At 38.1% G+C, this 16,854-nt stretch overlaps 1 protein-coding gene across 1 annotated transcript in view; it reads right to left on the bottom strand.

Annotated features, from left to right (window-relative positions):
• LOC121876127 (histone acetyltransferase KAT7-like) overlaps positions 1 to 16,854 on the bottom strand; it is a 181,311-nt gene that overhangs the window by 107,045 nt on the left and 57,412 nt on the right. The window contains 3 exon segments of the mRNA XM_042381064.1: positions 12,283 to 12,417; positions 13,205 to 13,360; positions 14,134 to 14,234. Of these exon segments, the coding sequence (XP_042236998.1) occupies positions 12,283 to 12,417; positions 13,205 to 13,360; positions 14,134 to 14,234 (392 nt within the window).

Below are 16,854 nucleotides of genomic sequence, written 5' to 3'. Positions count from 1 at the left end.
TTGGCACCAAGCAATAGAGTGAGACGGTCTTTCATGGGTTTATGCCCAGGTAAAGAGGCTTCATCTCTGGTGATGAATGTTCTTTTGGGCATCTTTTTCCAGAACCGCCCAGTTTCGTCCACATTGAACACTTGCTGTGGAAGATAATTTTCTTCTTCCATCAGTTTTTTAAATTCATCTAAAAACTTTGCTGCCCCTTCTTTATCAGCACTAGCAGCTTCACCATGCCTAACAACACTGAAAATGTCACTTCTTTTCTTAAATTTTTAGAACCAGCCTTTGCTGGCCCGAAAATCGTCAAATTCTGTGCCTGAAGAACCAGGTTGATCTGCCTTTAAATGTTCGTAAATCTCCCTGGCTCTTTCACAAATGAATTCAGTAGAAACTGAATCACCTTTCATCTGTTTTTCCTAATCCAGATGATAAGTAACCTCTCAGTTTCTGCAATTAGGGATCTACTTTTAAACACTCTTGTAGATTTGTCTCTCACTTTCACTTCTTTAAATTTGTCTTTCTGTGCAAGAATTGTCGACACAGTTGATGTCGACATGCCATATTCTTTGCATAGCGCATTTGTTCTAATGCCTTGTTCATGTTTTTTTATAATTTCTTGCTTGGTTTGGATTGAAATCGCTTTTCTTGATCTCTTAGGCACCATGCTGGATTCAAACAATGTCAACACATGCTTATTAAAGTTAAACTTGCTGTAAATAATGAATATTTTCTTTAAAATAACACTGCACTGTGCTATATATTGTCAATATGTAAAATAAATTTCAAAATGACCAATAATTTGCTTGGAAACACAGAAAAAAGCATTTAGTTGAAGAGAGTCTCAAGGAAGATGTTACCTCCAGTGAAAACAGAGAGAGACTAACGCCCGTTTGCTGTGTTAAGAGGCTGGATGCCGCGCATTAAACTAGTTACTTTACTTTCAATTATGTTCAATAATTGTTAAAATGACTAAAAAATTGAATATTAAACTTTTAAAATTATTGAATAGTATAAACTTCTTGATATTTACTAAAATAGTAAGGAATTTAAGCCCTAGAACCGATTAATGTATTGGCGGACTAATACTACAGCTGGTTGACCGCCCAGTGCAAGCCAAAACTTGTTGAGGTCGGCTTGTAAGAAACTCGTTAACCGAGGGGTTGCTCGTTAACCAAATTTAAGAATCTTATGGGAGGTAACTCGTTAACCGAAATCTCGTTAACCGAGGCGCTCGTTAATCGAGGGACCACTGTACTGTAAAACAAGTTAATGATCACCAAAATCAGCACTCGTCTTACACATCCCTCTCCCCCATAACCCCCCAAATGAAATAATAATACAAAACTCATTTGCCTATCAGTACAGTCGACCCTCGTTAAAACGGACTAATAGGGGGGGGGGAAGGGTGTCCGTTTCAGCCGATTGTCCGAATTAACCAATTTAGGGGTTAATATTGCATAATATTGCATTATACAGCTATGTGTATGTTTATTTGAGTGCCCCGTCATAGGAGTCCGTTTTCTCTCATTTCAGGACGCCTGAGACCTCCGTTTTCTCTTAATCTTGGAGTGCACTGCACCAGAGACTTCGTTATTCCATAGTAATGACACAGAATTTGATATTGCAACTGGGGTTGTAATTGTTGAGGCAACTTAGGTATGTGTGATTGCAGTTGGAATATTCAAAATCCATTGTGAGTGATGTTTAAAGCTTCAACTGTCTGTATGGTTGGTAAAACTTGTCAATCTGTCAGTCTGAGTGGCATGTGTGAGGCCTTGTGTTTGTACAACCGCTAAATATATAAATATACAATGTTATGGTAATTATAAGAAACACACATAGGCATGACTAGGTTTATTACAAAGTGATGAAAAGGATACTGTACAGTGGGTAGTCCACAAAACATGTAGCTATGTGTATGTTTATTTGAGTGCCTCGTCATAGGAGTCCGTTTTCTCTCACTTTAGGACGCCTGAGTCCTCCATTTTCTCTTAATCTTAGAGTGCAGTGCACCAGAGACTTCGTTATTCCTTAGTAGTGACACAGAATTTGATATTGCAACACCAATTGCAACAGGGACAATCCCAGAACCAGAAATTTGATATGGAAAGTTTAGATTTCGTCTGATTTATCCGAAATCTGGATTAAAGGGGTAAGAATTAACGAGGGTCAACTGTATATATTTCCATCCCTATTATTAGCCAAAGATTTATAATATTGTTAAGTATAATAGTGTGTAAAGGAAACACCACTACACTCATCCCCCCCACCATTAACCTCTCCCTTCCTCCCCCCCAACGTAATTAATATATGAATACAAAGACGGAGAAAGTTTGCATAATCTTTGGTAAAAAGAGTACAGTAAGCTCTTGTATTTCGCAAGTAATATAGACTGGAAAAATTGCGCCAAATTCAAATTCGCCAAATGCAAATATATAAACTAAAGGGAAAAATAACAATATAGACTGACCACTCTACATCAACCTCTGATTTTCCCATTTATAACCTCCAAATGATACAAATTCTGCCTTTATTGTCCTGATTGTGATTTCCGGAAACTAGTTTTTAGGCCTTCCTCAAGTACAGTCATGTGCCGGTTAACGTCCTAGATACGTTCTTGGAAACGTGACGTTAACCGAAATGGACGTTGACCGATCATCACATAAACTTTTTTTTATACTTATGTGTATGTGGAATACTATATACGTACATATACACTTTTGCTGTTAAATCACTACTGTAATGTGATACAGGTGATTAATTTTTATCTCTTGTGCAAAATACATGACGTTTATATTAAAATTATTCACTGTTTTACAAGGATTCCAGCAACGCCAGCAGATGGGGGAGAGAGAAGGTGCGAGGGGGCGTGGGGGGAGGGGAGGTAGTACGTTTGACAGTTGGCACAGGCCCAGGTCTAACGCGTGTATATTTATCAGTTCTTAGGTGACTAAGCTTCTCTCTTATAAAAAGCCAGTGAAATGACCTGGGTAAATATAATTAACATAGCTGGGATTCTTGTAACATACTGATTAATTTGAATATAAACATGGTATAATTTGCACTAGACAAAACAATTTTAGTACAGTAATCAAATTAGTACATGTGCACTCCAGCTTTGCACTAAGAACGGTGTAACAAATTTCCAAAAAAATACAGTTGAAAACTTTTTTATAAAATGTACTACAGTACTGTACACTAATGTACAACAATTTTTATCTCTTGAGCAAAATATATGACGTTTATATTCATATTATTGGCTGCCTTGCAAGGATTCCAGCAATGCAAATTATAATCTCCTAACTTTAGTCTGAGATATTATATAAGATAAAAACTGTAAGCCTGAAAGCCTGGCTGGAGGGGGGGGGGGGACTGACGGCTCCACCACCCAGCGAGGGGCTGGGGGGGGGCGTGGTGGGGGGGTTGAGGTGATAAGTTTGAGGCGAAGGTCTCTGTGTGTTTATTTAACAGTCCTACTAAGCTTCTCTCATTTTAAAATGCCAGTGATATGACCTAGGAAAATATATTTAACATAGCTGGGATTCTTGTAAGATACTGATTTATTTGAATATAAACATGTTGTAATTCGCACTAGACATAACAATTTTAGTACCATAATCAAATTAGTACATGTACCCATCTTTGCAATTTAAATCTATAATGTACCTCCAAAAACTACAGTTGAAAAACTTTTTATAAAATGTACTACAGTATTGTACACTAATGTACTACATTTTCTATATCTTGAGCAAAATATATGACGCTTATATTCAAATTAATCTCTGTCTTGCAAGGATTTCAGCAATGCAAATTATATTATCGTAACTTTAGTCTCAGATATTATATAAAATAAACATAAAGAAATCACCAATCTTTTATCTTGAACAGGAGGGTGGTGGGAAGAGGAGGGGGGGGAGGTGAGGTGACAGAATGTCTGGCGTTTATTTATTTATTTGAGATAAGATTTGACAGTTGGCGCTGAAGGCCTGCCTGCGTGTTTATTTATCATTACTTAAGAGTGACTAAGCTCTTCTCATCATTTTCCACCCAAACGACCTGGGTGAATATAACTTACATTGGAGGGATTCTTGTAAGATAGTAATTTATTTGAATGTTTTTTTTCAATTTAAATTTTAATTGTTTATTCCTTGATAGAGGAAGCGGGATCCTAGTGCTGTCACTTGGTACCCCTGTACCATAACACCAGAAGCAACTGGCCAGTGTCACAAGTATATACAGTACAGTACAGTCATCCCTTGGTTATCGCGCCTAATTGGGACCCCGCTGATAACGAAAGTACAGAACCTATGGGATTTATTCTAATTGGTTCAGGCACCCAAGACCCAACCCCAAGTTTCCCATTTTACGACCATTTAGACCCACTAAATATATATATATATAATGTTATGGTAAATATCATAAACACACATAGGCATGGCTAGGTTTATTACAAAGTGATGAAAAGGGTACGCTTAATACTGTAGTCCACAAAACATGTAGCTATGCTTTTTTTATTTGGTCCCCCGTCATACGAGTCCGTTTTCTCTCACATCAGGACGCCCGAGTCCTCCGTTTTCTCTCTTAATCTTAGAGTGCACCAGAAACTTTACTATTTTTAGTAATGCCACAGAATTTGAAATTGCAACTGGGGTTGCAATTGTTGAGGCAACTAGATATGTCTGATTACAGCAAATGTGTTATTGTCAATTTGTAGGTGAAAGATTTTATCCTCAATAGATGTAGGTGAACATCACCTGTAGGCAAATGCGTTTAGAAAAAGCCTAAGTATGAGCATATTCCTTAAATTACTATTATTACCACCGTATGGGGGTGATCGTTCGCCAGGGGTTGTGGAGTGGTATCCAGCAGGCGTCACGTTGTTTTTTTTGGGGGTGTTAAATACGGATGGCTATGGACCGGACGTTGTTCGGCCTGATGTTAACCGCGATGACTGTAATTTAATCACATTAATTGCCATCCCATCGAGTACTTGACAAACTCCCTTATGATAGTCCTGCTTCTCCTTTTCCTTATTTGGCCACTTAGGTGGGTCTGTCCCACAGCCACCAGCACCAGTAGGACCTCCAGTAGAGGTAGAGGCCATCATCTTGACTCGACAGGTGGTAGCACCACCCAAAAAAAGCACATAATAGTAGCCCGGGCGGTCGCTAGGATGGCACGGGCTACAATGCCATAGTTGCGTTCTTGTAAACCTCTTTTACGTTCACCACCGGCAATTCGATCACCAGAACGCTTCTTGGAAACATTCTTCTAACCTTGTCTTTCCATATTCATCGCTAACGCAACAAAATTGGAGAAAACAGCGAAAATCACGGAGCAATTGACAGAAACCGTGCGATTCAACTGATCATGTGATGTAAAGAGAGCGCTGGTGTAAACCGTTATTAGTCCTCACTGCGAAACATTCTTTTTGCTTATTCTTTTCATACAGTGTTTATGGGTAACAGCTAAATTTGCAAAAAAATAAAAAATAAAAAATTTACAGAGCACCTCTCAATAAACACTTCACAAACAAAGGACACGAATTAATTGAACATGTGATGTCGAACGTGAACTGTAAACATTGCATAACCCCGCGCCACGCTTAAAACGTTGAGGATGGAATCGCGCTATAGCCAACATTTGTAAGCAAAAGTTCGTGTTTTACAAACAGTGTTCCCCTATTCATCAATAGCGTTGCAACCAATTCACGTTGACAAAACATGAGTTGTTGCAGGAATGACTGTAACTGGTGTGAGGGCTGTGATGTCATTCAAGACAGTGGCCAGCATTCAGTTGGCTGGATCTCGCGAAATTCACGATATTTAACGCCAAATATAAGACTTGGTTACATTACTGTAGGTAGCGCTCGCAAAATTCAAAAACACGAAATATGAGATCTTATTGTATAATGATACAAGTTGACAATCCTTTATCCGAAATACTTGGGGCCAGATGTGTTTCAGATTTCGGAATTTTTCGGATTTTTTTTACAGGGATCACCACCTGGGCACAGGTCACTGACCCACATTGGGACCTGGGGGGCGAAAATGTACTAATAATAATAGTAATAATAATAAAAATTCATAGATATTGGTTGTGTTTCTCACTTTTGATCTTTTTTCATTCTTGTACATTGTATTTCTTTATTATTATTATTATTATTATTATTATTATTATTATTATTATTATTATTATTATTATTATTATTAATAATATTATTGTTATTATTATTATTATTGGTATCATTATTATTTTATTTTTGTGTATTTTTTATTATAAATTTGATTTACTATGAATTACAGGTTGTACCTCTCTAGTCCGGCATTCTGTGGTCCGGAAACTCCCATGGTCCGGAACGATTTTAGTTTGCCCAATAGGTAGATACGCAGCTTTTTTTTTTTTTTACTTATCTGAATTATTATTATTATTACAGGAGTATTAAATTTTTGCCCCTCAGGCCCCAATGTGGGTCAGTGACCTATGCCCGGGTGGGATAATCCCCATAAAAAAAACAACAACAAAGTCGCGGGAAATTAAGGTTTGTTTACATCCGGCAGTTCGACTGCTCTCTCTCTATCTGCTTGCCTATACAGAGTACAACATTTAACCCTTCAATATATATGAGCAGTAACTAAGTGTTGCTTTCATATTCTTATGTAGAGTAATGACGATATGTTTTCACATGTGTGCACTTACATACGCGCAGTCTCACTTTTTTTTACCATTAATGGTTAGCTACTTATATTGTTCCATTTATTCACATTAAATAACGTTACAGGTACTTCAAACAACCATATTAATTTTTTTACATTAATTTTACTACAGCTACAATCAGGGTCTTATTTTCTTCAGTTTTATATGTAGAACCAATCAGTCACTGGTTTTCTAAGCTTTAACATAAACAATGCCGGCAGCCATCTCGTCACCTCTAATATTCCACGTATTATTAATAAATTGTACAGGTTGTACCTCTCTAGTCCGGCATTCTGTGGTCTGGAAACTCCCGTGGTCCGGAACGATTTTAGTTTGTCCAATAGGTAGATAGGCAGCTTTTTTTTTTTTTTTTTTTTTTTTTTATCTGAATTATTATTATTATTACAGGAGTATTAAATTTTTGCCCCTCAGGCCCCAATGTGGGTCAGTGACCTATGCCCGGGTGGGCTAATCCCCTTAAAAAAAACAAAAAAACAAAGCCGCGGGAAATTAAGGTTTGTTTACATCCGGCAGTTCGGCTGCTCTCTCTCTCTCTCTCTGCTTGTCTATACAGAGTACAACATTTAACCCTTCAATATATATGAGCAGTAAATAAGTGTTGCTTTCATATTCTTATGTAAAGTAATGACGATATGTTTTCACATGTGCGCACTTACATACGCGCAGTCTCACTTTTTTTTTTACCATTAATGGTTAGCTACTTATATTGTTCCATTTATTAGCATTAAATAACATTACAGGTACTTCAAACAACCATATTAATTTTTTTACATTAATTTTACTACAGCTAAAATCAGGGTCTTATTTTCTTCAGTTTTATATGTAGAACCAATCAGTCACTGGTTTTGTAAGCTTTAACATAAACAATGCCGGCAGCCGTCTCGTCTCCTCTAATATTCCACGTATTATTAATAAATTGTATTGTTAATTTTGCACACACAAACATTAATTCAATAAAAACAAATTCAGAAACATTAATTAAAATATATATGAACAGTAAATAAGTGTTGCTTTCATATTCTTATGTAAAGTAATGACGATATGTTTTCACGTGTGCGCATGCGCACTTACATACGCGATCTCTTTTTTCTTTACCATTATCGTTAGCTACTTCTATTGTTCCATTTATTAACATTAAATAACATTACTTAAAACAACCATATTAGTTTTACTACAGCTACAACCAAGGTCTTATTTTCTTCAGTTTTATATGTAGAACCAGTCAGTCACTGGTTTTGTAATCAACGAAAACAATGCTGTGTCATTTCCTCATGTTTTAATATTCTACGTATTATTAATGAATTGTATTGCTCATTTTGCACACATAAACATTAATTCAATAAAAAAGACATTCAGTAATAAACAATAATGAATCTTTTGTACATAAGAGAAATGACGCTGTTTACACGATTATGCACGTCGTCTGCACGTTGGCGGGCCGTTCAAACCCGTCGAAATTCAAGTTTCCGCCTTCAAAATTTTTATTTATTTTTTTTTTTGTGTGTTCCAATAAAATACGTTAAGAATTAAAAACTCACGAAATTTGAGAAGCTACTATACGACATTTAACCCTTCAATATGTCTTCAAAGAGACCATGATGCAGAGAAAGTGGTGCTAGTGCTTCCAAGCATAAGCACAAGTCACTATCTATCCAGGAAAAGGGTGAATTTCCATGGTCCGGCACCGGTCAGGTCCCGAGGTTGCCGGACTAGAGAGGTACAACCTGTATTATTATTATTATTATTATTACGTATTACATTTTCGCCCCCAAGGCACAGGTCAGTGACCTGTACCCGGGTGGGCTGACCCCTGTATAAAAAAAAAAAAAAAAAAAAAAAAAAAAAAAAAAAAATAATAATAATAATAATATTAATAATAATAATAAAATACATAAAAAAAATAATAATAAAAAAATTTATAGATAAATAAAAATAAATAAAGTTTTGCTCCACTGAAAATCTTTCGGTTTTTGGAATTTCGGATAAGGGATTGTCAACCTGTAATAGTATTACAATCCTACTTTGCTTAGTTCCTTCGTTTTATTATCCCTGAAGATTGTAGTAACTTTAAGTTACGTAAAACCTGAGGAGTGCGTATAACTTTAATGGCCTCGTCATAATCAATCACGTACTGATCAAAGTCTTTCTCTGCCCTCTCTAAAAATCGGCACGCAGATTCTTCATCAACTAAATCATTGATTATAGATGCCGGCAACAGATAAGTTTCATTATAAGACTGAGTTATGGGCTCACTTTCACTAGCATTTGTTGGGTCAGGCTCACTTTCATCACTATCACGGTCAATGCATGTCTCGTCACTGTCCACTTCTACCTCCTCACAGTTTGTATGTTCTTGTTGTGATACATTAGTGTCACTGTTTGTTACTATTAGACTCACTTTCATCATTTTCATCTTCACTTTCATCGTCATTATTGCCGTCAGTGCATGTCGCGTAACTCTGGACCAGAACACAGTCTGCAAAAAGGTCTTGTGATGCATAGCAGTCACTTTTTGTATTATGAGTATACCAAAATCACTATCACTATCACCAAGGATTCCTGGGGTGTCCATGTGAGCACTGTCGTCACTAAACACACGCTCAGAAATCATAGGCTCCTGAACCCACACCAGAAGGCCTGGCCTCACTCGAGTCTTGCTCTAATATCGAGCAGATATTGCACAGCACCTCTCACACCCGTGGAACACGAATAACGTCAATGTTACACCGAAAAGTTATCAAAAATAGCAGTAGAAAGTACACTGAACCTCCGTATGCTATACAATGCGCCAAAATTAATAATGAGGCAGCATCTGGGAGCGCGGATGGGCCGAGGAGCTGGGACGTAGCAAGGGGAAATTCATTGTGATTGGGTGCCTCGGGGGGTATGGTCCGAAGGAGGCATGCTGTCATTGGCTCGTGCTCCTCTCGCTCTGAACGGGATGTTGCCACTTTCTTGAACTGAGCACACAGCCAGATACGTAGCTCCAGGCCTGAGGCCTGGAGCTTTCTACCATATTTCTATGCTAGCTAGAGGGTTACATGCAACACCAACATGTAGAGGAAGGGTGAAAATAGTGATATCCATCCAAAAAGCGCATTTTGGCCAGGGTGTCGCTTCAGCCCCTTCTGATGTGGAGAGCTTCAATTGAGACCGGTCAGACTGTGGCAACTACCGCGGGATCTCACTGCTGTCCGTAGCTGGCAAGATTATCTCCCGAGTCCTCCTAAACAGACTTCTTCCTGAGGCAGAAAACTTCCTCCCAGAATCTCAGTGTGGTTTTAGACTATCACGTGGCACCACTGACATGATCATTGTTGCCCGACAAATACAGGAAAAGTGACGAGAACAGAATTGTGACCTATACATTGCCTTCATCGACCTAACCAAGGCCCTCGACTCGGTCAACAGGGAAGCCCTTTGGCGGACCTTCAGCAATTTTGGCTGGCCAACAAAATTCATTGCCATTGCAAAGCAACTCCACGATGGCATCAGAAACCAAACATCTAGACCCCTAACTTTCACTAAATTAACCAACCTTAACCTAACCTACTTAACCTAACCCCTGTGGGGGGCCCTAAACCCTGCGGGGAAGGGAGCGGAAACAGGCAGTGTGGCACGCCTCACGGCTCCACACAGCTCGCGGTGGGACAAGAAATGGCGGGTGGAGATCTGTTAATCTTATTTCTAAGGTGTTTCTCACTTGTGCGATTTGTCTGAAAGAAAACATTTCCAAGAGGTTTAAGGGTTGAGGGATGTATAAATGAGGTGTTGACAGCGGTAACAGCAGTGAGATACCAGACTTATGATGGGTAGAAGGATACCCAGATCAAATTTATTAACACCCAAGTTTCAAACCTTGGACCCTTGTGAGATGACCGTCGCTGACACCATTTGGGACTGACGATACCACAGGATGGACAACACCAGAGTTGCATCAGGGAGGGTGAAAACACCCTGTGATCATCCAGCTGTACAACACCACAGCTGCATCAGGGAGGCCAATAACACCCTGTGATTATCCAGTTGTACAACACACAGCTGCATCAAGGAGGCCAACGATACCCTGTGATCATCCAGCTGTACATTACCACAGCTACATCAAGGAGGACGAGAGCACCCTGTGATCGTCCAGCTGTACAACACCTGTGATTGTCCAGCTGTACAACACCACAGCTACATCAAGGAGGACGACAACACCCTGTAATCGTCCAGCTGTACAACACCACAGTTGCATTTAGGAGGCCAATAACACCCTGTGATCGTCCAGCTGTACAACACCACAGCTACATCAAGGAAGACGACAACACCCTGTAATCGTCCAGCTGTACAACACCACAGTTGCATCTAGGAGGCCAATAGCACCCTGTGATCGTCCAGCTAAGACCAGCCCTTCTTCAACCAATTAATGCTATCAGACTTTAGTTTCCTAGTAGGTTCACCACATGTTTCCTCCTCTTTTTGTACTGAAATCTTATGTTCAATGACCCACTCCCCAATATCTCTTCATGTAATCTAAATAATTTCTAATCATTGTGTATAGTATTCAGATCTTGGCTGCAATTTTATTTCAATAAACTATTAATTATTATTATTATTACACACACACACACTCATTGAACCTTTGTTAATTTGATATTATTAGAGTTCTGGGGTCATCTAATTAATTCAAAATATCAAATTATCCAAAAATATAAAAATTACCACATAATTCGGGATATTTTGCTACAACTCGCCTCATAATTGGAGAGAAATTAATGATTTTTATGGGATATCTATTTGATGTTTGCAACTGGGAAGCCTAGCAGGACAAAACCTAATATAGTTGTACTATCTTAAGAATATTGTTTATTCTACAGACATATCACATTTTGAAATTAAATGAATATACAAAATATAAAAATTGTTGACTACCTGCCTGTGAATTGCTGCCTTGTAGGGAAGAGTTGCACCATGAAGCCAACCCCTAGTGATTTAATTTTTCTAAGACTAAGACTTTTTACTGGGTGCTAAGGCTCTTAGGGATCCTTGTAGGGTGTGGTTAACTTAAACTGAGCAAATTTTAACACAAGCTAGTAAATCATCCATGTGCAAGATACACGGTACAGTACTGCTACTGGTGCCACAAAGTTGCCTGATTGCTTTGTTCTGTAGGATGCTTTGTGTATTGGGCACACAATGTAATAGTAATATAATTCTGTACTGTATCAAATTTTCATATGCGTACAGTAAAATCTCGCTCAGGCGGACTAATTGGGGGGAAAGGGGTGTCTGGGATAAGAGGTTGTCCACCTTGGAGCAAAAAAAAAAAAAATGAGTACAACACCAATATACAGGGTATCCAATTTTATGAAAGAAATCACGTTCTTTTTTGTTTTTAAATAAAAACGAATTAAAAAAGTAATGTACACAAAGCACTGTACACTGATCCCAAAAAATGGAAGGCAGATATAGTTGGACATACCTCTGACTGCAAGAGGCTTGCAGTCACACTGAGTCTGAGTGCCTTAAAATTCTGTATTCAGTGCATATTTGCGAGGGAGCAGCACCTTTTTCTAGCTTTTCATTCACCTTTAACTTTTTGTTCACTGATAAGGTTTTAGGCTTAACCTTCTCACCATCCTTATGAATACCAAACACTTTCTTAGGGGCCATGGTTATTGTCAAATTTTCAATAATAATGCAAAATATGTATGCTAAGTCAGCCTACAACATATGTAATCACATTACTGGCAATGTCAAATAAGTTTCAAAATGAAGTTCAGCACATCTAAATGGCAATAAAACACAATTGACGAAGCGAGAGAGCAGAAGTGAATCTGTCACGGGCGACTCTAATTTATGACCGAGCGCTTGACATGAGCCCCTTTGTTTACCAGAGTAGGTGGCGTAGGTGGAGTGGGTGGATCACGAGGTCTGTCCGCCTTGCTCCCTTGAAATTTTGGCTTATGGCGGTCATGTCATCTTACGACATATTAGGTCCTATTTTTTAATTTTTTTTTTTTTAATTATTTGAATTTTTAAATTATTTTTTTGGCAAATAATTTTGTCAGGCTTAAGCGGGTCCGCCTTAGCGAGGTTTTACTGTAGAGTATTATTATAATAAATTTATAAATGTTGGAATAACTTATCAGCAAATTCCGGTTTCATTGGCATTGGCTTTCTTTCTTTACCTTATGTTTTGCACTGTTTTCACATTGCATTTTATGTTTTGTTTACAAGCATACCTCACTCCTTTTTATCTCATTTCCTGAGCACCAGTGAATTTTTCACTTTGGAACCCTTGAAGAGCTAACAAGTTTACAAGATGTATGGAAGTTTTTTCTTTCATAGGAATGCATCCCCCCCATTATATAAAAGAAGCCACTTGAGTAATTTCAAGATTTTTGGATTAATTCGATGTTTTTCCCCAAATCACAAAAGCGTCTCACGTCTCATTAATTCTACCTTTACAAAAAATATAGATTTATATAAAACAAAAGTTTAAACTCACCTTAGTCTCTTCCTTTGTTACATTGTGGAAAACTGGACAAGCTTCTACAGAGAAATGCCTTTCGTAGAGCCCCCCAAGATGACCAGAAGAATCACAGCCTTCTACTGGACACTTCCGCTTTTCAATGGGTGGCAGGGGTGTGTTCTCCAAAATGTCCTGAAAAATTAAATAGTGCTCCAACAAACTTCATATCAGTAAATGAAAGTTTCTCCGTAAAAACACAATGATTTAGGCAAAAACTGAAAACCTGGCTAAAAAAAAGCTCTTCCCCACTACAGTATTTTGGTGGTAGTCATAACTATGAGCAACAAAAGTATCTCTTTATTTTTTGTGGTCTCTTCACTCTAATGGCTGTAACATCCTTATAAACCACTTAATTCCATACATTCATATCATTCATGTAAACTGTTACCCTTCTAAATGCTTGAAATTTGATCCAAAATTTTTTTTGCTACTATCTGAGGTCTATGCAATCATTGGAGTGAAAACTTGGAGGAAATAACAGAATGAAAAAGAATTCAAGTGTAATGAAAGTACAGTTTATAGCTTCTCATGATTTCAAGGAGGGAACAGACAGAGTGCCTTTGTTCAGAAAATTCTTGCATGTTCTCTGTCTCAACAGATGCATCTTACAAGGTCATGCTGTTTTTCTTTCCCATAAGTGGGTGTAAATGAACACATTGGCAAAGTGTTCAATGAGCTAAAAATGAAGGACCAAATTACATAGTAATCCTGGAGCAGAAGACTGATTCATTTATGATTTCCATAAATATTTGTACTAACACCTAAATATCCCAGTTTTCCCCCGACTTAACAAAATTCTTAAAAATTCAAAGATCTTTTTTTTACTTGCAAAAACTCAAATTTCTTTTTCGCTTCTACTTTCTTGAAAGTAAGGGATCCCTGAATACCAAATGAAATAGACTTACCAGAGGAATGGGCTTTTTTGTCTTGGCTCGAGCACCAGACTTTGTGGGTGCTCCTGCAGGCTTCTTTGGCCCTCCATTTCGAGAACCTCTTCGTATCTTCCCTGTAAAATAACCAGTAGTGAAAATCCTAAATGTATAAAAACACAGATATTCTATTTTCAGCATTACAAAACTTTCACTTTGCAGTGTATCGCTTTCAAAAGTATGTCTACCTAGACATCACTTTTCCACACTACCTTTAGTCACACTGTACAATGGCAGCCCACTGTGCAACTTGTGCCTTTTAGAAGTCATGGTAGCTCTGCATACATGACATACTTGTTTTCCAGAATCACAGCTGCCATTTCCACCATTGCAACACTGAGTACCTGCTATACATCCAAATGGGGTTATCCACAGTATGGTTTTGAAATTTACTAGATCCCATAAAAGGACAGACAACATTCCCTCCAAGTCAATCCAGTATATTCTAAAACAGCTTCCTACCATGTCCCACCAAAACTTTACAACCAAAGCAATCTATCATAAAATTAAATCTCAAAGATACAATACCAGTGGGAGATCTGCTATTAACCATCTCTTCCAGTATTGTACTTTATCTTTGTCTTTCTATCCTTCCAACTGAATATATATATATAATATACATACACGCACGCACGCACGCACGCACGCACACACAGCTCCTCCCCGACGGGGTTTGGGACCCAACTCCAGGTCGTAAGTCGAAAATGCGAAAATAATACAGTGGTCCCTTGATTAACAATTTTGAGACATCATTTCTGTGGTTTACCTTTAACAGTTATGGTCATCTATACATCTTCAGTTATGGTAATATTCACTGTATGAAACTTTAAGAATCTGCTATCATTTAAATGAACATAGTGCAATACAGTACAGTGATCCCTCGGTTAACGAGTTACCTCCCATAAGATTCTTAAATTCGGTTAACGAGCAATCCCTCGGTTAACGAGTTTCTTACGAGCCGACCTCAACATGTTTTCGCTTGCACTTGGCGGTCAACCAGCTGTAGTATTAGTCCGCCAATACAGTAATCGGTTTTAGGGCTTAAATTCCTTACTATTTTCGTAAATATCAAGAAGTTTATACTATTCAATAATTTTAAAAGTTTAATATTAAATTTTTTAGTAATTTTAACAATTAATGAACATAATTGAAGGTAAAGTGACTAGTTTTATGCGCGCCATCCAGCCTCTTAACACAGCAAACAAGCATTAGTCTCTCTCTGTTTTCAGTGGAGGTAACATCTTGCTTGAGACTCTCTTCAACTAAACACTTTTTTTCTGTGTTTCCAAGCAAATTATTGGTCATTTTGAAATTTATTTTACATATTGACAATATATAGCACAGTGCAGTGTAATTTTAAAGAAAATATTCTTTATTTACAGCTACAGTAGTTTAAACTTACAAAATCATGTGTTGACATTGTTTGAATCCAGCATGGGGCCTAAGAAATCAAGAAAAGCGATTTCAATCCAAACCAAGCAAGAAATTATAAAAAAACATGAACAAGGCATTAGAACAAATGCGCTATGCAAAGAATATGGCATGTCGACATCAACTGTGTCGACAATTCTGGCACAGAAAGACAAATTTAAAGAAGTGAAAGTGAGAGACAAATCTACCAGTGTTTAAAAGTAGATCCCTAATTGCAGAAACTGAGAGGTTACTTCTCATCTGCATTAGGGAAAAACAGTTGAAAGGTGATTCAGTTTCTACTGAATTCATTTGTGAAAGAGCCAGGGAGATTTACAAACATTTAAAGACAGATCAACCTGGTTCTTCAGGCACAGAATTTGATGATTCACGGGCCAGCAAAGGCTGGTTCGAAAAATTTAAGAAAAGAAGTGACATTTTCAGTATTGTTAGGCATGGTGAAGCTGCTAGTGCTGATAAGGAAGGGGCAGCAAAGTTTTCAGTGGAATTTATAGAACTGATGGAAGAAGAAAATTATCTTCCACAGCAAGTGTTCAATGTGGACGAAACTGGGTTTTTCTGGAAAAAAATGCCTAAAAGAACATTCATCACCAGAGATGAAGCCTCTTTACCTGGGCATAAACCCATGAAAGACCGTCTCACTCTATTGCTTGGTGCCAATGCTTCAGGGGATTTCCGACTGAAGCCTATGCTTGTCTACCACTCTGAAAACCCCAGGGTGTTCAACCAACAGAAAGTGGTAAGAACAAAGCTTGGAGTTTACTGGAAGTCCAACCGTAAGGCATCGGTGACAAAACAGCTCTTTAATGAATGGGCTGTTGATGTGTTTTGCCCTTCTGTCAAGAGCTACCTAACCACCAATAAACTCCCTTTAAAGGCTCTTCTCATAGATAATGCTCCTAGTCATGACCCTGACCTTGCCAGAACTTTGGAGTATCAATTTGACTTTGTGAAAGTGTTGTTTTTGCCTCCCAACACTACATCAATCATACAGCCAATGGACCAGAATGTGATCAGCAACTTCAAGAAGTTGTACATGAAGAAAATGTTTAAGGAGGTGTCACCAGGCAACTTCCAATGATCCTGAACTAACACTGAAACAATTCTGGAAGACACAATTCAACATCCTGGAGGCTGTAAAATTGATTGTGTCATCATGGCAAGAAGTCTCCACTAGATCCCTCAATTCTTCATGGAAAGCACTGTGGCCATCAGTAGTCCATGATTTTGAGGGATTTGAGGAAGAAACAGAGTTGGACCAGGAGA

Source organism: Homarus americanus, unplaced genomic scaffold, assembly GCF_018991925.1.
Source record: "Homarus americanus isolate GMGI-L3 unplaced genomic scaffold, GMGI_Hamer_2.0 scaffold34921, whole genome shotgun sequence".
NCBI classification, from domain to species: Eukaryota; Metazoa; Arthropoda; class Malacostraca; order Decapoda; family Nephropidae; genus Homarus; species Homarus americanus.
This window is presented reverse-complemented; position numbering and strand designations above follow the sequence as displayed.